Source organism: Sapajus apella, unplaced genomic scaffold, assembly GCF_009761245.1.
Source record: "Sapajus apella isolate SASKATOON/1434 unplaced genomic scaffold, GSC_monkey_1.0 scaffold15, whole genome shotgun sequence".
NCBI lineage: Eukaryota > Metazoa > Chordata > Mammalia > Primates > Cebidae > Sapajus > Sapajus apella.
This window is the reverse complement of record NW_022436955.1, coordinates 18,201,311-18,223,644: the sequence shown is the minus strand read 5'-3', so window position 1 is coordinate 18,223,644 and position 22,334 is coordinate 18,201,311. Positions and strand designations below refer to the sequence as shown.

The 22,334-nt window shown below is 44.4% G+C and overlaps 1 protein-coding gene across 9 annotated transcripts in view; it reads left to right on the top strand.

Annotated features, from left to right (window-relative positions):
- The window catches only part of WDR59 (WD repeat domain 59), a 107,782-nt gene extending 88,134 nt beyond the window's left edge, over nt 1–19,648 (top strand). For 8 of the 9 annotated variants that reach the window (XM_032284445.1, XM_032284452.1, XM_032284451.1 and 5 more), the window contains 8 exons: nt 6,097–6,230; nt 7,383–7,464; nt 12,547–12,659; nt 14,353–14,503; nt 14,929–15,001; nt 16,568–16,694; nt 17,466–17,608; nt 18,755–19,648. In XM_032284445.1, coding sequence (XP_032140336.1) covers nt 6,097–6,230; nt 7,383–7,464; nt 12,547–12,659; nt 14,353–14,503; nt 14,929–15,001; nt 16,568–16,694; nt 17,466–17,608; nt 18,755–18,990 — 1,059 coding nt within the window. In that variant the 3' untranslated portion in view covers nt 18,991–19,648. The remainder of the gene's footprint in view (nt 1–6,096; nt 6,231–7,382; nt 7,465–12,546; nt 12,660–14,352; nt 14,504–14,928; nt 15,002–16,567; nt 16,695–17,465; nt 17,609–18,754) is intronic. The other variant, XM_032284444.1, reaches the window with a different exon arrangement.
- The last annotated feature ends 2,686 nt before the right edge of the window (nt 19,649–22,334 follow it).

Below are 22,334 nucleotides of genomic sequence, written 5' to 3'. Positions count from 1 at the left end.
GTTTTTATCCTTTGGGAAGTTTCTGGAACAAATTTTTTCCTTACCATCACTATTTTGTGTAGACTGTAAAACCTCTGCTGTGGACATCCTCTCTTCCTTTTCTTTCTTTCTTACTCACTTCTGTTGGCCATTTCCCCTCTTCTGTCTTCCTCTCCCATCCCCTTCATGTTTCAGTAGTGCCAAGGTGACCTCATGCTGTGCATGGCAGCCTTGAGGCTTTGTATAAATTTCATTTGGTATAAAGAATTTTCAGGGGAATCGTCTTATAGCCTTGTTGTGGAAAACCAGTTGGAATCAGAAGACCCAATTAGCAAGTACCACTGCTGCCAACAGCTTGTAGGTGGAGCCTCCAATGGGGCCACCTTCCAAAAGCCTGCCCCAGCCAACCCGACTGCCGAATTCCCACTGATTGTCCAGAAGTCCCTGCTCCCGCTGCTATTGCAATAGGGACTCATTTAGGCTCCCTGCCCACACTGCAGATTATGCATTGCTAATGGGGTTTCTACGAAGCAGTTGGTGGCTTATTCTTGGGCTGTTCTTACATTCAACCCATTTATTGGCATCAATGTTGCCTCTGATTGTAGCAGTAACACTGGTGGTACAGTCTCAAGCTGGCTATTGGTTGTCATTCAGTGCTATTTGCACCAATGCCTCCCTCCTGCCCCCCAACCCCCACCCCACTCCTTTCTTCCTTGTCCTCTTTGCCATAACTCCATGAACACCTTCTTGGTTTGTTCAGAGGGGCAGCCTGGTGCTCATCATGTAATAATTTGTCTGTCTCACTTTGTCTCTCTTCCCTCAATTTCTTCTCATGAAATTTGTAGGGACAGAACATTTGCTATTGATGGAGCATTGAACAGATCAAGTCCTTTGCCTCCCAGAGGTGTTAACTTGACTGCATAGAGAAGTACCCATTTTTAAGCCCATGACAGTGGTACTGGAGCGATGCAGGAGGTTCAGGGGCTTTTAGGCCATGGTGCCCTTCCCCAACGCAGAAAGATTAACCACACCTTAGCTGCACATGTCAGTATGCTCTGGAACCAGAGGATCCTAAAAGAAATCTGTATGTTATTACCTGTCAGTTGTACAGACAAGAGAGATTCCTAAAATTGCCAGCAAGATACTAGGAGGAAAATTGCTTAGGAGAGGTGTGGATGGAACGAGTGGTTCTTATTGCCAGGGCACTGGGGAAAATACCCTGAAAAGGTGTCCATCTACTCATTAGGTAGCAGCAGGGGCCTAAGACCCCAGCTAGTAGCTATTCTGATTTGAGATTTAGCCTCTCCATTTAGACAGCCTTGTTACATGAGAATTACCAGAGTAATTGGCCAATAGGCAAGATTACCAACTAACCCCTGAAGCCTGAAGGGGAGATATTTATGTTTAAAAACCACTAACCAACACATTTAAAAAAAAAAAAGGCAGTGACAGTATTTTGCAGCCCCTTAAAGATTTTTGACAGTGTTTCGCAGTTACTTCTTGCTAGATTTAAAAGATGTACAGCACTGTCCCATAATTGGTTTTACAGTTTGGCTCCTGGTAGCAGGTCTAATTAGGGTGATCCCCTGCTAGGGAACCTCCTTCTATGGCAAGCTTACAGGCAGCTGAGAGAGGTTTCATAAAGCACCTCGTATTTATCCAGTACGGATCAAACAGAAATACATAGAAGCCTGGTGTCTCAAGAAGTCCCAACAAATAGACTGTGATTTTCATAATTCAATGAAGGGTCATTGCAAAAAGTTGCAAAGAACACCCTCTATATTTTCATTAAGTATTGGTGGGTCACGTAGGTTTGTTTCCACTGATCTTTGTAACCCAGAGCTGCAAATGGGGGAAAAGTCCTTAAGACACCTCTTCGGACTCTTAGTTTTCTTCTGTCTCATTGTGCTTAATCCTAACAAATCCCAAAAGGAGCCTAAACAGTGTTAGGTGCCCGGCCTGAAATGCAGCATCTTGGTTGAAATCTGGCCTGCCCTCCTATGAAGCCGTATAGCTGCAGGAGCTGCAGCCTCTGCAGATCTTCAGTAGACACTTAGGCTGAGCAGAACATAGTCATGATGCTGACAGAAAGTGACTAAAGAAGTGAGTCATCGTAGAAGGGTGGAGCTGGACAGGCATCACTGGAATCCAGTGCTAATCTCCTTCATACAGAAATGGATCCATTAAAAAATGGGCCAAAAGATTTCCATATTAACAGGGAGCTCAGGATTTATTATTTATTACTTTTAATCTAAAATTATATACTAGACCAAGTGATTTACATATTAACCGGGAGTTCGGGATATATTATTTTTTATTATTGTTATTTTTGAGACAGAGTCTCACTCTTGTTGCCCAGGCTGGAATGCAATGGCACTATCTTGGCTGACCACAGCCTCCACCTGCTGGGTTCAAGTGATTCTCCTGCCTCAGCCTCCTGAGCAGCTGGGATTACAGGTGCCTGCCATTATGCCTGGCTAATTTTTTATATTTTAAATAGAGATGGGGTTGCACTATGTTGGCCAGACTGGTCTCAAACTCCTGACCTCAGGCGATCCACCTGCCTCAGCCTCCCAAAGCGCTGGGATTACAGGTGTGAGCCACTGCACTCGGCCTATTTATTATTTTTTAATCTAGAATTATGTGCTGAAAATCAAGTTAATGAGAATGGGCTTAGCAGCCTGACAGGCCTGTGTTCAAATCTCAGCAATTATGGCTGTGATCTAAAGGAAGTCTCATGTCCTTATTTGTAAAATGGAGGGAGTATCCCTTGTCACAGAGCTGTCGTAAGTGAGGCTTATGCTAGCACAGAGTGAGCAATCCAGGAGCAGGAGTGGATACTCTAAGTCTTCAATCAAACATTGGTACACTTGGACTTGTGTCATTTGTCAATTTCAAATGAGCAGATGAGCTGTTTTGCAGATGAGCTGCTTTGGGCATATGGATCTTAACATAATTAATAATATGCTTTTATTAAATTTGTTTTAAAGGTCAGGAAATTGTGACTTTTTTTTTTCTGAGGCAGGGTCTCGCTCTGTCGCCCACTGTGGAGTGCAGTGGCGCTATCTCAGCTCACTGCAACCTCTGCCTCCCGAGTTCAAGCAGTTCTCCTGCCTCAGCCTCCCGAATAGCTGGGACCACAGGGTTTTAATTTGTGGGCCAGGCTGGTCTCAAACTCTTGGCCTCAAGTGACCTGCCTGTCTTGGCCTCCCAAAGTATAGGATTACAGGCGTGAGCCACCGTGCATGCCTGGCCCGTGGTTATTTGTGTTTCAAAAGCTAGTAGACCTCATCCTTCTTTGAGGCCTTCATTTCAGTTGTGTAGTTAAATGGAGCAAAGTGAGTTGTTCAGTTGTTTAAGTGCTTCTCATTTTTTCTTTTTGGAATAAAGAGCCAGAGTGACTGCCTGAATCAGTGTTTTAGAAGCCATCCACCCTACCCAGAAGACCAAATTAGATGGATCATATTCCGCTCTATGTGGAATCTTTTCGGCATAGATTGTGTTTTTTTAATGCAATACTCTGAGTCTCACTTGAAATGACCAATTATGTGCGACCTGTGGGTGTGTTGTTTCCTGGGCTTTATAAACTCCTGGAAACCCGAATGAAAATCACAGTGAATGAGCTTGTATATTTGTACCTTCTCTGTTCTAGTTAAGCTCCTTGTGCAGTTCACTGTCACTGCAGGGTAGACTTAGGCTAAATGACCCTCCCTAAAACAGGCCTTGTCATAGTATTTAGTGCACATGTGACTACGTCTGTCTTAGGTCAGTAACACTGCCTGGCTCCAGCCCATTCTGACAGGTTGTTTGCTCTTTAACAAGCCTCCCCTTACTTACACACATGTCAGGATGTTTGTGGCTAAAAGGATAGCACTTTTGTGAATATGCACATAATTCTTTAGAAAACCAGGGCAAATAGGAATGAAAGGACTACCCCATAATAATTGATAAAGGTTCCCCTTGTATTGCTGAATAAGGACTTGGGTATGCATTCATGGCAAATAGTCAATGAACTGTTTCTTAAGATCAAATGGGGCCAGGTGCGGTGGCTCACACCTATAATCCTAGCATTTTGGGAGGCTGAGGCTTGCGGCCAGGAGTTCAAGACCAGCCTGGCCAATATGGTGACGTCCCATCTCTACTAAAAATGCAATAATTAGCCAGGCATGGTGGCACATGCCTGTAATCCCAGTTACTTGGGAGGCTGAGGCAGGAGACCCCCTTGAACCCAGGAGGTGGAGGTTGCAGTGAGCTGAGATCGTGTTCCACTGCACTCCAGCCTCAGCGACAGAGTGAGACTCTGTCTCAAAAGAAAAAAGAAAGAAAAGATCAAATGGATTAAGGTTCCAAACTGATAGTATAACATGCATTTACAAATGACAATAAACAATTCACAGATACTTCAGCTAAACTTCATTTACCTGCCCTGAACTAAGTCCGCATGTCCTGAATTTAATAGGTTCCAAAATGCATAATAATCCTATAGGAAGTTATATGCATTGGACAACTTTGGGGACTAAATGGGATATCCGTGGTCAGAGACCCCTGACTTTAGACCAAGAGTAATTTAATAAAGAGTGATTATATAAAAATCACTTGCAGGCTGGGCGCAGTGGCTCACGCCTGTATTCCCAGCACTGTGGGAGGCCGAGGCAGGCAGATCATAAGGTCAAGAGATCTAGACCATCCTGGCCAACATGGTGAAACTCCTTCTCTAATAAAAATACAAAAATTAGCTGGGTGTGGTGGCAGGTGCCTGTAGTCCCAGCTACTCGGGAGGCTGAGGCAAGAGAATCGCTTGAACCTGGGAGACAGAGGTTGCAGTGAGCTGAGAGCGCACCACTACACTCCAGCCTGGTGACAGAGCGAGACTCTGTCTCAAAAAAAAAAAAAAAAAAGAAATTACTTGCAGAAAATGAATTTATTTGTGGGTAATCTAGATGATGATCCAATGTAAATTCCTGAGAGCTTATATACATTCATACTAGTTATATGTTTCTAGAGTACCCTTTTCAGTTTATATAATTTACACCCCTACCTCTTCATCATATGCTCATTAACCTTGTGAGATTGGAACAACAGAGGTCATGATTGGCCGTAAATTGTCAGTGAGTGAACAAAGAGTGACATTCCTTAGACTAAACTCACAACAAATAAAAACTTCCCCTGGGTTCTGTTGAGCCAGTACTTGTGGTAGTAAGACCTGTTAATCTTGGTTTTCTGATTCCAAATTGTAAGCCCTTTTTGCTAGCTCCTTTTGCCTTTTTTGTTAATAAATATGTCACTCCTTCCTTAGCAGAATCACTTTGGTGACCCCCGTTTAGCTTCTGGCAACAAAATAGAATACTGCTCCTTTGGCTTGTTGTCATTTTAAAGATACCAGATAGGGCTGTGCTCTAATAATTCTCGTTTTTCAGAGCATCTCTCATTTCACACATACAGGCTTCTCCCATATATAGCCACTCATAGGTAAGCCTGGGGAAATGGGATACTTGCTCACCATCTTCTCTGTCCATTACCCAAGCCCCTGGAATCAGGTATTTTTGACATGGAGAATTATCACTTTTAGAAATAATTCAAGTCTGCCAGAAAAACGGGGTAATTCTCCTCAAGCTGCAAAGTGCCTCTGTCTTCCTACTATAGATTAAGGTTTGCAGAGCCCACACTGCTATGTCTGAATTAAATTTTCAACAAATGCTGTTGAAACTGCCTTAAAAAAAAAAATCCTTGATTAGTTTCAGGCAGGAATTTTGAACGTAGGACTGAATTCAATCTAAAAATTGTTCTCCCACATTTTTGTGGCCTTTACTAACTTATTCACTTGCTGTTTTTAAAATTCATTAATTAATGTATTAATCCTGGCTTCCTGATAGCTGTTTTTGAGCACACCTGCAAAATGTATCTAGCCCTGCAGTGCGTGCTTATTTTCCTGTTAGGATTTTTGAATCAAGAGCTCATCCTTTTATTTCCTACAGATGCTGATTCCTATAATTGTGGGCATGATGTAATTTTTTAAGAGTGCAAATTACCAATGACCCCAATATGATGAGCTCTCTGCAATTGTTGTTTTCTGCTTGTCAAAGTCCCCATTAGTTACATCTTGTCATCTACCCCTAGAAATCAAGGCGATGGAAAAGTAAGCGTGAGGGATCGGACTCTAGCAATCGACAGATCAAGGCTGCTGGGAAAGTCATCATCCAGGATGTTGCCTGCCTCCTGCCTGTTCACAAATCACTGGGAGAACTGTACATGTAGGTACAAAATTTCAAGTATGCTGTGCCTATCACTTAGCCAGGATTAGCCAATTTTTTTTTTTTTTTTTTTTTTTGAGTGTGGGAATCCTTTCTTCAAAAGCAGTTTTAGGAGAAGCCCGACGTATTAGCTTTCTGTTGCTTTGTACAAATTCCCACAAACTTAGCAGCTTCCAACAACATTCATTTATTATCTGTCAGTTTTTGTGGGTCTCTAGTCTGGGCACAGCTTATCCGTGTCCTTGCTCAGGGTCTCAGCAAGCTGAAATCATGGTGTTGGCCAGGCAGTGATTTCATCCAATGCACAGGATCCTCTTCCAAGCTTGTTCAGGTTGTTAGCAGAATTCAGACCCTTGCAGCTGTAGAACTCATCTGTAAATTTCATCTTGAGACCACTAGGAATGGCTCAAAATGAAATTATTAATGCTTCACGTTCCCTCTAAGGCTTTGCCTGATGAGGTCAACCCCACCTAGGACAGTCTCTCTGTAGGTGACTTCAAAGTCAATTGCTTAATAGCATAATCACAGAAGTGATATGCCATCAAAATTCACTGGTGTCACCCACATTCAGAGGGGGTGGAGTATTGTAGAAGACATGCTACTTTACAACGTGGAGCTCATGTGTTTTAACAGAGCTGTTACACAAAGCAGAGCTACTTTTGTTTGGATGGAAGTGAGAGGTGAGTAATCAGCATGCAGAGGCCGCCTGCAGCAGCCCTGCCTCTTCCTAAAGTTGAACTTATAACAGAAAGTGTTTCCTCTGTCGTGTATACATAGCACACCACTCTTTCTGTTAGGGACCATAGTCAATGCTGCACGTCTTTCAGTTCATTTTTATTCAGCCCTCAAGGCTTGGAACTCCACAGAAAAGCTGGTTTGTAAATTGGTATTTGATTATGGCCTCCTCCTGACTTTAAAGAGCTGAGCAATTTCACCTTCCCTGGGCTGGAACGCGGGGAAGCTGTTTTAGCATTAGGTCTAGTTAAGCTTTTCCTCGAAGTCAGATAGGAAGGGGCTTCAAGGCCAACACAGAATAAAACATTTTGAGTGGCAGCCAAAGAGGTGGTTTCTCATCCGTTGGTTAAACTGGGAGTCTTTGTTTAGGAAGCTACACTAGAAAGAAACCTTTCAATTCTTTTATAAAAATTTCAGATTGAATGTGAATGACATTCAGGAAACATGTCAGAAGAACGCTGCTTCTGCCTTGCTTGTTGGAAGAAAGGATCTGGTCCAGGTACTGTACGTCCCTTTTGGTGGAGATTTGGATTTTTCCTCAGGAGCACATTGTTTTTACTTGGTCATTGGCGTTAAATGACATTTTCAAAGTGTGTCTTGTTTTGGAATTCCTTTTCCATTTTCTTTGCCAGTCTGTAGGGTTAGAGTGGCTTTCCAAATGCTGGAAATTTTTCTTCGTAGTACTTAGTTGGGAAGGTCCTAAAGCATCCATTGATATTTTTTTAAATTATATATCTCTTTTCTATTCCAGTGTCATGGTGAGTGCTATGTAGCTAAACTTGGGTGTCTATTTCTTTGCCATTTGAACCCTCAATTCTTTTTTTTTTTTTTTTGAAAATGCTCTAGTTTACACAATATTTACCAAAGTGTTCCTTTAGATAGAGATGTTCAGTTTTAAAATAGGATCTAACATTTCAAATATTTAAATTTTCTTTATCTTTGCAGCAACATATCAGTGTATTATAACAAACTATCCCTGTATTTTCTTAAATGGCTTAACTGAGATGTAGCCCACCTACCATGCAATTTACCCATTTAAAATATACCATTCAGTGGTTCCATTTTGTTTGTTTTTTTTGTGACGGAGTCTCATTCTGTCGTCTAGGCTGGAGTTCAGTGGCATGATCTCGGCTCACTGCAACCTCTGCCTCCTAGGTTCAAGCGATTCTCCTGCCTCAGCCTCCCCAGTAGCTGGGATTATAGGTGCATGCCACCACGGCTGGCTAACTTTTGTACTTTTTAGTAGAGATGGGGTTTCACCATGTTGGCCAGGGTGGTCTTGAACTCCTGACCTCAAGTGATCTGCCCACCTTGGCCTCCCAAAGTGCTGGGATAACAGGTGTGAGCCACCGCACCTGGCCACCATTCAGTGGTTTTTGGTGGATTCAGAATTGCACAACCACCACCACAAACACACTTTTAGAACATTTTTCTGCTCCCCAAAATAAACTCTGAAACCCTTAATTGTCACCTCATATTCTCTTCTTCCTCCCAGCCCTAGGCAACCATGAACCTACTTTCTGTCTCTATTGCACAGTTTTTTTTTTTTATGTTGTTGTTTATCTGTCTGTTGCCCAGGCTGGAGTGCAGTGGCATGATCTCAGCTTACTGCAACCTCCACCTTTTGGGCTTAAGCCATCCTGGTACCTCAGCCTGCCATGTACCTGGAACTACTGGCAAATGCCACCATGCCTGGCTAATTTTTGCGTTTTTTGTAGATACCAGGTTTCACCATATTGGCCAGGCAGGTCTTGAACGCCTGACCTCAAGTGATCTGCCCACCTCAGCCTCCCAAAGTGCTGGGATTATGGGCGTGAGCCACTGCGCCTGGCTCTATTTCACTCCTATTCTTTGGTGTGAGGATTAGGGTGAGCAGTGGAAACTGTTAATACTAGCTGTTTTCCTGTGGGCTGTTTGTCCCCGATAACCCTCCAAAGGAATCAAAGACAAGGTCCTGGCTGGGCGCAGTGGCTCAAGCCTGTAATCCCAGCACTTTGGGAGGCCGAGGCGGGTGGATCACGAGGTCAAGAGATCGAGACCATCCTGGTCAACATGGTGAAACCCCGTCTCTACTAAAACTACAAAAAATTAGCTGGGCATGGTGGTGCGTGCCTGTAATCCCAGCTACTCAGGAGGCTGAGGCAGGAGAATTGCCTGAACCCAGGAGGCGGAGGTTGCGGTGAGCCGAGATCGCGCCATTGCACTCCAGCCTGGGTAACATGAGTGAAACTCCTTCTCAAAAAAAAAAAAAAAAAAAGACAAGGTCCTTCCCTGATGTTTTATCTGATTTAAAAATCACTAAGATTTCCATTGTCTTCTCTTAAACACTGTCAGGTCTCTGCCTGAAACCCTTTTAGGGGAAATTCAGTGATGGATTTAATCTGTTCTATAAGGACCCAGCTACCTAGGTCCTGTGAATGCTGAGAAGGCAACAGGAGGTGACAGAAATAGTGCAGCATTGGTAGCAGAGGCCTGGGCTCGACTCGGTTTCCTAGCAAAATGACCTGGGCAAGTTACTCCAGTATCTCTCACTCTCTGCGTATGTTTGTCCGTGGAGAACTTTAAGAACTGAGAACTTTATAAGGTTGGTGAGAAGACTGATAAATGCAATACTAAGGCAGGACCATGGCTCGTATTCTGAAAAAATATTCTTGGCCAGGTGTGATGGCTCAAGCCTGTAGTCCCAGCACTTTGGGTGGCTGAGGTGGAAAAATCGTTTGACTTCAGGAATTCGAGACCAGCCTGGGCAACATGGCGAGAACCCATCTCTACGCAAAATTTTTAAAGATTAGCCAGGCATGATGGTGCACGCCCGTAGTCCCACTGCTTGGGAGGCTGTGGTGGGAGGATTGCTTGAGACCAGGAGGTCGAGGCTATAGTGAGCATGTTCACGCTGGCTCCACTCCAACTGGAGTGACAAAGTGAGTCCCTGTCTGAGAAAAAAAATTCTCTAGGAAAATTTACTTCCTAAGGTGTTTTTTTTTGAGACAGAGTCTCACTGTGTCTGTCCAGGCTGGAGTGCAGTGGTGCTGTCTCAGCTCACTGCAACTTCCGCCTCGGGTTCATGCGATTCTCATGCCTCAGCCTCCTGAGTAGATGGGATTATAGGCACGTGCCACCACACCTCTGATTTTTATGTTTTTAGTAGACTGGGTTTCATCATGTTGGCCAAGCTCGTCCCGAACTCCTGACCGCAAGTGATCTGCCTGTCTTGGCCTCCCAAAGTGCTGGGATTACAAGCATAAGCCATAGTGCCCAGCCCTAAGGTTTTTTTAATGTTAAGTTTTGAATACTTTTCTGGCAGAGTAGATGGGAAGGGCAGACCAGCCCTTGTGAAGTGGGGAAGACTCTTGTGTTCAAACAGACCCAGCTGAAATCAGTCTGGACCCTGGCACTTTTTTGTTGTCTTGGCAGGCAAGCTGCCAAATCCTTCTGCACTTCAAGTTCCTCGGCTAGAAAATGGAAACGATACTTCTGAAGTCATTATGAGAACTAAATAAGATAATGCATGAAAAGTTGCATAAATGTATCTGGTAGATCAGATACCCATGTACATGGTACAGTTGCTGCTGCTGTTCTTGTAATTATCATCATTTGTGACATGGTGCAATTGACTGGGACAGAGAAATGACATCAGTGAACATGCTTAAAGAATTTTTCACCGTGTTGCCCAAGCTGGTCTTGAACTCCTGGCCCCAAGTGATCCTCCTGTCTTGGCCTCCCAAAGTGTTGGGATTATAGGTGTGAGCCACCACACCCAGGCTTTTTGTTCTTTTTGCTCATGTTGAAGATATGCTTACTATTTTGCAAAGAGTTGCAGAAGTAAATGCAAGAGTCACTATTTCTGTTAAGGCATTCAGGAAATGTGGATTCTAAGTGAGTAAATAACACGCCTCAGTTGTCAGCCAGGGTAGTAAACATCTTATCTTATCCTAGAAAGTCATTAACTTCCTCTAGTACTGATTTACTGGGTCATTGATTACCGAGATGAACGTGTACTTCAAGTTTCTCCTTTTCACAATACTTTCTTTTTTTTTTTTGAGACGGAGTTTTGCTCTTTTTACCCAGGCTGGAGTGCAATGGCGCGATCTCGGCTCACCGCAACCTCCGCCTCCCGGGTTCAGGCAATTCTCCTGCCTCAGCCTCCTGAGTAGCTGGGATTACAGGCACGCGCCACCATGCCCAGCTAATTTTTTGTATTTTTAGTAGAGACGGGGTTTCATCATGTTGACCAGGATTGTCTTGATCTCTTGACCTCGCGATCCACCCGCCTTGGCCTCCCAAAGTGCTGGGATTACAGGTGTGAGCCACCATGCCCAACCTTTAATTGATTGTCATGCTTAATGCTTCTCTACCTGTTTCTCAATATCTTTGTTTGCTTATTCTTTCTCCTTAGATTGTAAATTCCCTGATTCAAAGTCCATATCTTCTTTGTTTCGAGCGTTTCAGAGTCTAGTATAGTGTTTTCCAGTCAATGCGCATACAGTGATGTGCTGCTACTAAGAAAGGTTTTCCAGAAGTAGGATTTGATTTTTAAAGATATCGAGGGGGTGGGGGTTGTTTATGACATTTTTTATTTCCTCCCTGCCAGCCCAACTTACTGATGAAGCAGCATTTTTTTTTTTTTTTTTTTTTTTTTTTTTTGAGATAGAGTCTGGCTCTATCGCCCAGGCTGGAGTGCAGTGGTGTGATCTTGGCTCACTGCAACCTCAGTCTCCCAGGTTCAAGCAATTGTCCTGTCTCTGCCTCCCAAGTAGCTGGAATTACAGGTATGCACCACCACGCCTGGTTAATTTTTGTATTTTTAATAGTGACGGGGTTTCGCCGTGTTGGCCAGGGTGGTCTCGAACTCCTGACCTCAAGTGATCCACCCACCTCAGCGTCCCAGAGTGCTGGGATTACAGGCATAAGCTACCGTACCTGGCCTGAAGCAGCATTTCAAAAAGTTATTTGAGGCTGGATGTGGTGGCTCACACCTGTAATCCAAGCATTTTGGGGGACTGAGGTGGATATATCACTTGAGGCCAGGAGTTTGAGACCAGCCTGGCCAAAATGGTGAAACTCCATTGCTACTAAAAATATAAAAATTAGTCAGGTGCAGTGGCTCACACCTGTAGTCCTACCTACTTAGGAGGCTGAGGCAGGAGGATCACTTGAACCCAAGAGGCAGAGGTTACAGTGAGCTGTGATATACCATGGCACTCCAGCCTGGGTGACAGGGTGATACTCTTGTCTCAAAAAAATAAAATAAAAAGTCATGCGAGTTAGTGGCTAAGTAGATGACCCGTTGAAATTATTACACTGTCATTTCTCTGAAGTTGCTTAATGAAATGTTTTTAAGGCTAGTGTTTCTTCAAACCTTAGAGTGCACATAAGTCCCCTAAGGAGTTGGTTAAAATGTAAACGCTGATTCAGTAGGTCTAAATGGGCCCTAAACTTCTGCATTTCAATAAGCTTCCAGCTTTTGCTGTCCTCAGAGTAGCAAGGCAGCGGATTTTATTTGGAGGACAGGTGGGGTTGCTTCATGTTTCCATTCCTGTCCTTCCCAGTTTGAGTTTGTATTTCTCTTTGATCTGTCTAGGTTTGGTCGCTGGCTACGGTAGCTACAGATCTTTGCCTTGGTCCGAAATCTGACCCAGATTTGGAAACACCCTGGGCTCGACATCCATTCGGGCGGCAGCTGCTGGAGTCCCTGTAGGTTTTGAGAGCTAAAAGTGAGAAAAATGAGTGATGTCCATTTTCAGTCTGTAAACACTTTAGATGTCATCACCTAAGATAAGGGTGCAAAGGCTTGAGGAATGAGGGAAAGGAATGGGATCTTTCCTTTAAGTGCTGAAATGGTTTCTGTGCAGAACAAACTTCTTAGAGCACACAGAACTACACAATACTTGTCATCTATGACAAAGATTTGAGACCCCTAAGATGCATGTATCCTTTAGAGATTCATGCTTTAGTCCATAAATCACATCAGTCTGAACACAGGTGTTCAAGCTCATGAGATGGTAAGTTTCTTCTTGAGAGCTATAGGGTCTCACCCTCGATAATGGATTGGAGAATGGCGTGTTGGTGTTCATGTCTGCCAAAGACTATGCATGATGCTTTCACCCTTTTAGGCAATTCTAGAAAACATTGATTTTGTGTTTAGTTCATTGCACTGACACATGGAAAACTGGGACATACTGTACAAAATAATTTTAACACCAAATAAAACTGCTTGAATCTCCATAACTTGGAGGCCCAGGGCCTGGGTAGAGAACCACTCCTGCCTTCAGGTTGAGGTTTGTTTTATTTATGACTCAAGGCCACCCTGGGACACGTGTTCATGCTTCCGCTTCCTTATCGTTAACACAGGGATGATCAGGTTTGCTCACCCTACTTGGTGTAAAACTCGAATACGATAGTGAGTGTGAAAACACAAATGCCAGACATTTAGTGATAGGAAGACAGTACTATTACTCATTCTCAAAGGCAAATCCCCTTTGATTCCTTTCTCACATTCTAGATTAATCTTCCTGAAGGGACAGAGGAGATTATGAAGGGTAGAAACACTCCCTGTTGTTCTTACCTTTTTTTTTGGAGACAGAGTTTTGCTCTTGTTGCCCAGACGGGAGTTTAGTGGCGCAATATTGACTCAGTGCAGCCTCTGCTTCCTGGGTTCAAGCGATTCTCCTGCCTCAGCCTCCCGAGTAGCTGGGATCACAGACATGCACCGCCACACCTGGCTAATTTTGTATTTTTAGTAGAAAAGTAGTTTCTCCATGTTGGTCAGGCATGTCTTGAACTCTTGACCTCAGGTGATCCACCTGCCTCAGCCTCCCAAACTGCTGGGATTACAGGCGTGAGCCACCACACCCGGCCAGTTGTTCTTACTTCATAGCTCATCTTCATAACTGCACCCCAGGGTCTGTTGCCTGCTAGCATACTGTGGTGGTCCAGTGTCCTCTGAGCTCCTTCATACAGCTTTAAGTTATATAAATGACGTGTATGGGAATCCTCCAAAAGCAGCGTGATTCTTCTTTGGAGCTGGGGAGACAGAGGGAACATCTCTTGCCTTGCTCAGATATCAGGTTAGTCTACTTAGTTCTTGGAGAAGCTGCGTTCACATTTAAGCCCATGCCTGAATGTCAGCCAGAGGTTTTCAGATGTGTCCTTTAGATCATTTGTAATACGTTGATGCCTTATATTCCAAAGCAAGTCTAGGCAAACTCAAAAGTAGGTCAAACTGCTGGATCTGTAGAAAGCCCCATTTCCTGATGGGGGGTTTTGAGGCAGATTCAAGAATGCTCCCGTCCTACACCTGTGGCAGTAACCCACCATGACTGTGATCGTTTTTCCTTCCTCAAACCCTCCTCTTCACTTGTTTTCTTTCCTCTCACCTTTTCCTCAGGTTGGCTCATTATTGCCAGCTCCGGGATGTTCAGACGCTGGCAATGCTCTGTAGCGTGTTCGAAGCCCAGTCTCGGCCTCAGGGGATACCAAACCCCTTTGGGCCTTTTCCCAACCGTTCTTCTAATCTTGTGGTATCCCATAGTCGATATGTAAGTTTGTTGTTTTCTGGTTTTGTCTGATGTTTTCTTTTCTTTTCTTTTTTTTTTTTTTTTGAGACGGAATCTCACTCTGTCGCCCAGGCTGGAGTGCAATGGCGCAATCTCAGCTCACTGCAGCCTCAGCCTCCTGGGTTCAAGCAATTCTTGTGTCACAACCTCCTGTGTAGCTGGGATTACAGGTGCCCACCACCACTCCTAGTATATTTTTGTATTTTTTGTAGAGATGAGGTTTCAGCATGTTGGACAGGCTGGTCTTGAACCCCTGACCTCAGGTGTTCCACTTGCCTTGGCCTCCCAAAGTGCTAGGATTACAGGCATGAGCTGCCACACCCAGCCTGATGTTTTCTTAATGTGAACTGTCATGGGGAACGATGTTCTCATGCTAGTGCTGTTGGTTTTTCTCTTCCCATCTGCAGCCTAGCTTTACCTCTTCTGGTTCCTGCTCCAGTATGTCAGACCCAGGGCTCAACACGGGCAGCTGGAACATAGGTTTGTATGGAAACATCTTAGCCCACACTGGATTTTTTTAGTTCTCCGATAGTTGTGTGTATGTAACCTTTAGTTGATGCTTATTCTTATTTTTTCTTGTTTCTCATTTCTCTTTACATTTACTGTGATAGAGATACTCTTGCTGGAGGCCTGGCTTTGCATGTGGAACAGGCCACTTGCTGCAGGTCTTTGTGCCTTGCTGCATTGCTTGTTATCTCGTAACCTTGAGAAACTGACAATGGGACTAACCACTGTTCACCCCAAAACCTGACCCTTAACCTTCTTCTCATGCCCTTTCCATGATCCTCTGCCACCTACTGCTTCCCATGACCGCTTTCAGTGTAGACAAATGCAGCTGGGCCTGAGTCCAGCTGATCATAAAGCTGTTTGTTGAGTAGGTGTATTTGTGTTTCCCGGATTGAGGAAAAAAAAACAAAAAAAACATTTTTTAGAATGATCTTAATTTTCCTGATTTCAGAAGTAGCACATGCCCAGTGAAGAAAAGCAAACAAAAAGTTTTAGAGAAGGAAATCGTAATTGTTGCTCTCCCACCTGGGAATATCATCCATTAACATTCTAGAACATTTTCATCCATTCTTCGTGTGCAGAAGTGTGATTTTCCCATATATGTGATTTTGTGTTCTATTTTTAATTGTATCACGAGCGTATATTGTTCAAAAAGTCGTCGTAAATAATGACTACATAACATTCTACTGTATCTCTGTGCCACCATTTGCTTTATTTATTTTGTTTTTTATTTTTTGAGTTGGAGGTTTGCTCTTGTTGCCCAGGCTGCAGTGCAATAGCATGATCTCAGCTCACTGCAACCTCTGCCTCTTGAGTTCAAACCATTCTCCTGCCTCAGCCTCCCCAGTAGCTGGGATTACAGTTGCCCACCCCGACGCCCAACTAATTTTTGTTATTTTTAGTAGAGACGGGATTTTGCCATGTTGGCCAGACTGGTCTCGAACTCCTGACCTCAGGTGGGCCACCCACCTCGGCCTCCCAAACTGTTGAGATTACAGGTATGAGCCACTGCGCCTGGCCTGCTTTATTTGTTTTTTAGTTTTTAGTTTTTTGAGCTGGAGTCTTGCTCTGTTGCCCACGCTGGAGTGCAGTGGTGTGATCTTGGCTCCCAGGTTCAAGCGATCCTCCTACCACAGCCTCCTGAGTAGCTGGGATTACAGACACGTGCCAGTATGCCTGGCTAATTTTTGTTTTTCTTTCTTTTAAAAGTAGAGACGTGGTTTCACCTGACCTGAGGTGATCTGCCCCCACCTCAGCCTCCCAAAGTGCTGGATTCCAGATGTGAGCCACTGTGCTCAGCCCCATCATTTGCCTTAGCATCAGTGTGTACTTAGTTATCATGTTCTCTTAGTAATAAATACCTGGGCAAAAAGATAAGGGTAGGAAAGCGTTCTGTTTAGTTATATTTCTCAGAATATTCAGCCTTGCTTACTTTTCTTCTGGGAAATCCACTGGCTACATGCCATCTTATGAGACTCTTCAGATATTTTCCATGCCTTCTCTGATTGCCATCTTCCCTTCCCATTCGATTTTCTTCAGCGGGAAGAGAGGCAGAGCACTTGTCTTCCCCTTGGGGAGAATCCTCGCCAGAAGAGCTCCGCTTTGGGAGTCTGACCTACAGTGATCCCCGTGAGCGAGAACGCGATCAGCATGATAAAAATAAAAGGTAACCACCTTCCCAGGTGAGAGCTTCAATGCCAGGACTCCAGTTTCTTTAGAATCACAACTCTTGCTTTTTTTTTGAGACAGAGTCTTACTCTTGTGCCAGGTTGGAGTGCAGTGGCGTGATCTTGGTCCACTGCAACCTCCGCCTCCCAGGCTCAAGTGATGTTTCTGCCTCAGCCTCCTGAATAGCTGGCATTATAGGCACGTACCACCATGACCAGTTAATTTTTTGTATTTTTAGTAGATACAGGGTTTCACCATGTTGCCCAGGCTGGTCTCAAACTCCTGACCTCAAGTGATCCACCCAGCTGGGCCTCCCAAAGTGCTGGGAGTGACGGGTATGAGCCACTGAGTGTGGCCAGAACTCCTGCTTTAAGAAGGATATATTAAGTGCCATTGAGTATCAAGGTTGTTTTTTCTTTCTTTCTTTCTTTCTTTTTTGAGACAGAGTTTTGCTCTTATTGCCCAGGCTGGAGTGCAATGATGTAAGCTCAGCTCATCGCAACCTCTACCTCCTGGGTTTGAGCCATTCTCCTGCCTGAGCCTCCTGAGTAGCTGGGATTACAGGCATGTGCTACCACACCCGGCTAATTTTGTATTTTTAATAGAGATGGGGTTTCTCAATGTTGTTCAGGCTGGTCTCAAACTTCCAAACTCAGGTGATCTGCCTGCTTTGGCCTTCCAAAGTGCTGGGATTACAGGCATGAACCACTGCACTTGGCCCTGTTTTTCCTTCAGGTAACTGACGGAAAATCTATTTAACTTTTTCCAGGCTCCTGGACCCTGCCAACGCCCAGCAATTTGATGACTTTAAAAAATGCTATGGGGAAATCTTGTACCGTTGGGGTCTGAGAGAGAAGCGAGCCGAAGTGCTGAAGTTTGTCTCCTGTCCTCCTGACCCTCACAAAGGGATCGGTGAGTGTGAATTTCTCTCTCTTCCTGTCACTGTCTGAAAGATCCTGTCATTTAATTTGTCCACAGCATCAGACTTAGAATGAAGTTTCAGCTTCTCATTTCTAAGCAGAAATTTCTGAGGCATTTTGAATCTATTCCAAGCTTTCATTTCATCACAGGATGAAATTCTCTACTGCAGTAAAAGTAGTTTATGTACAGTACTCCAACATGGATCAGAGGGATGGCTTGTTCTTCATTTATTCCTTGATGTGTCCAGTGTCCAGCTCCTCTTAGGCACAGTGCCCACACATTCCTTCCCCCCCCACCCCCCGCAACAGAGCTTACAGCTGAGTGGGGGGAGGAGGGAATGAAATCATTTCAATTGTGAAATAAGCAAACAAAAATGACGTGGGGGCAGGGAGAACAGGGAGGGAGAATTGTAGAAGAGGAATTGAGATGTGTTGGGAAGGCCTCCAAGGAGCTGAGGTCCGAAGGTTTAAAGGAACCATGGAGCCATCTGTGCAGTGGTGAAAAGAGCATCCCACACCAAGGGGGCAGGCCCTGGAGAAATGACTGTCATCGTGAACAAGTGAGAAGGCAGCACAGTGTAGCCGGAGTACAGTGGCGGAGAAGAGTGGCATCAGATTACAGTGTGGAGTACTTAGGGTTGTGTCAGGCAGGGACTTGTAAGTTGTGGTACAGAATTTGCTTTCGGCTGAGCATGGTGACTCATGCCTGTGATCCCAGCACTTTGGGAGACCGAGGCAGGCAGATCACTTGAGGCCGGGGGTTTGAGACCAGCCTGGCCAACATGGTGAAATCTTGTCTCTACTAAAAATACAAAAATTAGCCAGGTCTGGTGGCAGGCGCTTTTAATTCCAGCTACTCGGGAGGCTGAGGCAGGAAAATCACTTGAACCCAGGTGGTGAAGGCTGCAGTGAGCCGAGATCGCACCATTGTAGTCCAGCCTGGGTGACAAGAGTGAAACTCTGTCTCAAAAAGGAAAAACAGACAAACAAAAAAATAAGAAAATGAAAACCATTGGTCTAAGAGAATCTGCTAGAGTCTTAAGAGGAAGACGTCATTCTTCCTGACAAGGCCCTCTTTCCTTTTTCAGAACTAAACCCATGCTGCCTCTTGTTTTTGCCCGTCCCTGCCCATTTCCAGAGTTTGGCGTGTACTGCAGCCACTGCCGGAGCGAGGTCCGTGGCACACAGTGTGCCATCTGCAAAGGCTTCACGTTCCAGTGTGCCATCTGCCACGTGGCTGTGCGCGGATCGTCCAATTTCTGCCTGACCTGCGGACACGGTGGCCACACCAGCCATATGATGGAGTGGTTTCGGACCCAGGAGGTGTGTCCCACGGGGTGTGGGTGCCACTGCCTGCTTGAAAGCACATTCTGACCCTACAGACCATGGGTGTTGTCTGAAATCCCAGAGGACCCATAAATGCTGGTGACAAGCTGTCTGCCAGGGGCAAGGCTCCAGAACCAGGGTTCATCCCCAGTGAGATAGGAGCACGGTTCCCCAGGATGTGCAGCATCAGCTCTTGGCAGGCCTCTGCCTTCTCTTCTGTTTGCTGCCTGGCGTGGATGTCAGTGTGGGAAGATGAGGGCAGACGTGGGCAGAAGTGCAGAGCTGTGCTTTGTGTGTCGCCTCTGTCACCTCAGCTACCAAGATGGAAGTTTTCATGGAGAAAAGCCCCTGGTTCCAGGGCTGATGTTCCCCTTCAAGGTGTTAGCCTTAAAACACCAAGCAGCGTTCTCCTGATGCCAATGTGGAGACCAGAGTCAGATGGAAAAATGGTCCCCTGAGCCCGAGGACAGTGGGTAGGAATTTAATCAACAAGTATGCCTAAGGCATCCTGGCTTTAGAACCCGGTACATTAACTGAGCTGATGGACCGTGGCTTCTAAAATATGATACTTCAATTGTAAATATTTAGTGTACTTAGGGATTCTTAAGATGTATTTTTTTTGTTTATTATTTCTCCTCCAGCTGCTATTCCTTGGCTAATAAAATTCTAGTAATTATTTGAAAAAAAAAGAGATAGTTAAACAACATTTTGGTGAATCATTTTTTACCTACTTCTAATTGAAGGTAGCTATTTTGAATAGGACCAAAGACGGTGATCTGATTTTTAAAGGAACTGCTCATTTACTTTTCTCATCTGACAGGAGAAAATAGAATTTGACATTTAAGGTTCTTCCCGGCCCCTAGCGTCTTCTTACTTCTAGCAAAAGGAGGACGAGACTGCTGTGCAGCCTGGATAGCAGAGTCTCCCTTGGGCGGGCGCTGTGGCTCACGCCTGTAATCCCAGCACTTTGAGAGGCAAAGGTCGGAGGATCACTTGAGCTGAGGGGTTCGAGACCACCCTGGGCAACGTAAAGAGACCCCATCTCTGCAAAAAATAAAAAATAGGTCAGATGTGGTGGCTCATGCCTATAATCCCAGCACTTTGGGAGGCTGAGGTGGGAGGATCACCTGAGGTCAGGAGTTCGAGACCAGCCTGGGCAACATAAGGAACCCCCCCCCCCAATCTCTACAAAAAATTTAAAAAATATGCTGGGCGTGGTGGTGGACACCTATAATCCCAGGTGCTTGGGAGGATGAAGCAGGAGAATCACTTGAACCTGGGAGGCAGAGGTTACAGTGAGCCGAGATTATGCCATTGCTCTCCAGCCTGGCCGACAAGAGCGAGACTCTGTCTCAAAATAAATAAATAAACAAAAATAAATTAAAAAACAGGCAGGTTCAACCTCCTGGGCTCAAGTGATCCTCCCACTTCAGCCTCCTGGGTTGCTGGGACTACAGGTACGCACCACCACATTCAGCTAATTTTTTTTGTGGAGGCGGAGTTTCACTATGTTGCCCAGGCTGGGCTCAAGTGATCCACCCTCCAGGGCCTCCCAAAATGCTGGAATTACAGGTGTGGGACATTAATTCTCTATTTGATGAAAAACGTTTATAAAATTTGGGGAAGGACCTTGGAAATTCCCCTAGCCAAAAAGCTTACTATGCCACAATTATATTAATGGCCTAAAGGAAACTCTTTTCTACTTAAGTCCTCCTTAATTCCCACTTCCTTCATTTAGGTTATGAAGTAACGTGCAAAGTATCTTGCAGCTAGAACTGAGTAAGTTCATGTTAAAACTTATTTGCAGACAGATCAAGACTTCAACAGACAAAAAGATATTTTTACTACAATTGTTCATAAAAAAAAAGCTGTATCTTTATTAAACATTCATTACTTACTGATAAAAAAAAAAAAAAAAAGCCAGGTATGGTGGCATATGCCTGTGGTTGCAGCTACTTGCAGGGCTGAGGTGGGAGGATAGCCTCTATCGCCTGAACTCAAGTGATCCTCCCACCTCAGCCTCCTGAGTAGCTGCTACTACCGGTGTGCACTACCACACCTGGCTAGCTTCAGAATGATTTTCAACTTCACGTTTTCTATGTGCCAGTGAAAAGAAATTTTCTTTTTTATTTCTATTGAAATATTTATTTCTGTTTGTTAGAATGTTGCAGTTCCAAGTTGATGAACTTAGGGAATAGAACCGGTCCCATATCGTGCCACTGCAAACCAGCTTAGCGCCTGACAACAGAACAAGATTCTGTCTCAAAAAAAAAAAAAAAAAAAAAAGAACCGGTCCCGGTCCCATAATGTGAGAGTATTGTGTATTAGTGTGTTTCAAACTACAGGTCAGGACACATGAGTGGATTGTGACGTTGATCTAGTGCTTAAAGCCAGCACTTTAAAAAATGAAATAGCATAGAAGAAAAATGATCAAGATGTACTATACATAGGAAAATGTTGTTTTGTGTAACTTGTTTATGAGTGTGTAGCATGCATGTGCACAGGTGGACACTGGATCACAGTGTAAACTCACTTCTTACTGAAAGTCGTGGTCAAAAACATTTTCAGAACACTATTTTGGATGAAGCTTATGCCTCGTCCCCTGTGTTACTAGGCACAAAACTTCATGATGTTAAGAAAAGAACTTAGATCATGTGCAGTGGGAACAGAGGTTGAGTGCTGGGCTCTGGTCCAAGGTAAGGTGCCAACGTCTCGGTACAGTGAGCACCGGGGTCCAGTGGGAGGACCCCAGGAGGAGGCCCTGCCAGGAATTTGTGCACACAAACTCTTTTGTAATGGTGATCACAGAATAGATTGACCGATATACACAGAGGGAAAGGATCTGTTGCGTTCCTCAGTGAAATCACACTATTTGCAGAGAACAATCTTTTCCTCTTCCCCACCACTCAGGCCAATGTAAAAATCTGTCCCTATCTGTCCCCATCAAGAATGAGATGTTTTTCTAGTTTTAGTTTATTGTTGGAGGAACATTGGCTTTCACAGCTGAAAAACCTTAATAATGGATGTGAAGAAATTTCAAGTTTAAAATATTACATAATGTCTTCCTTGAAGATGGAAATTCCTTTTGAATTTCCAAGTTACCAGGACAAAAGTCTAATATCTTAAAAATATTCACATTTGGTAACAGGTTGGTTGTCTGGATGTAGGCTGGGGCCGATATCCTCTCTGCCGCAGAATAGATGATTCTCTCTGCCTGAGTCTTTGTTTGTTTAAAACCTTAAATGCAATACAAGGCCAAGTCGGTGGCTCACACCTGTAATCCAGCACTTTGGGAGGCCAAGGCAGGTGGATCACCTGAGGTCAGAAGTTCAAGACCAGCCTGGCCAACATGGCAAAACCCTGTCTTTACTAAAAATACAAAAATTTTCTGG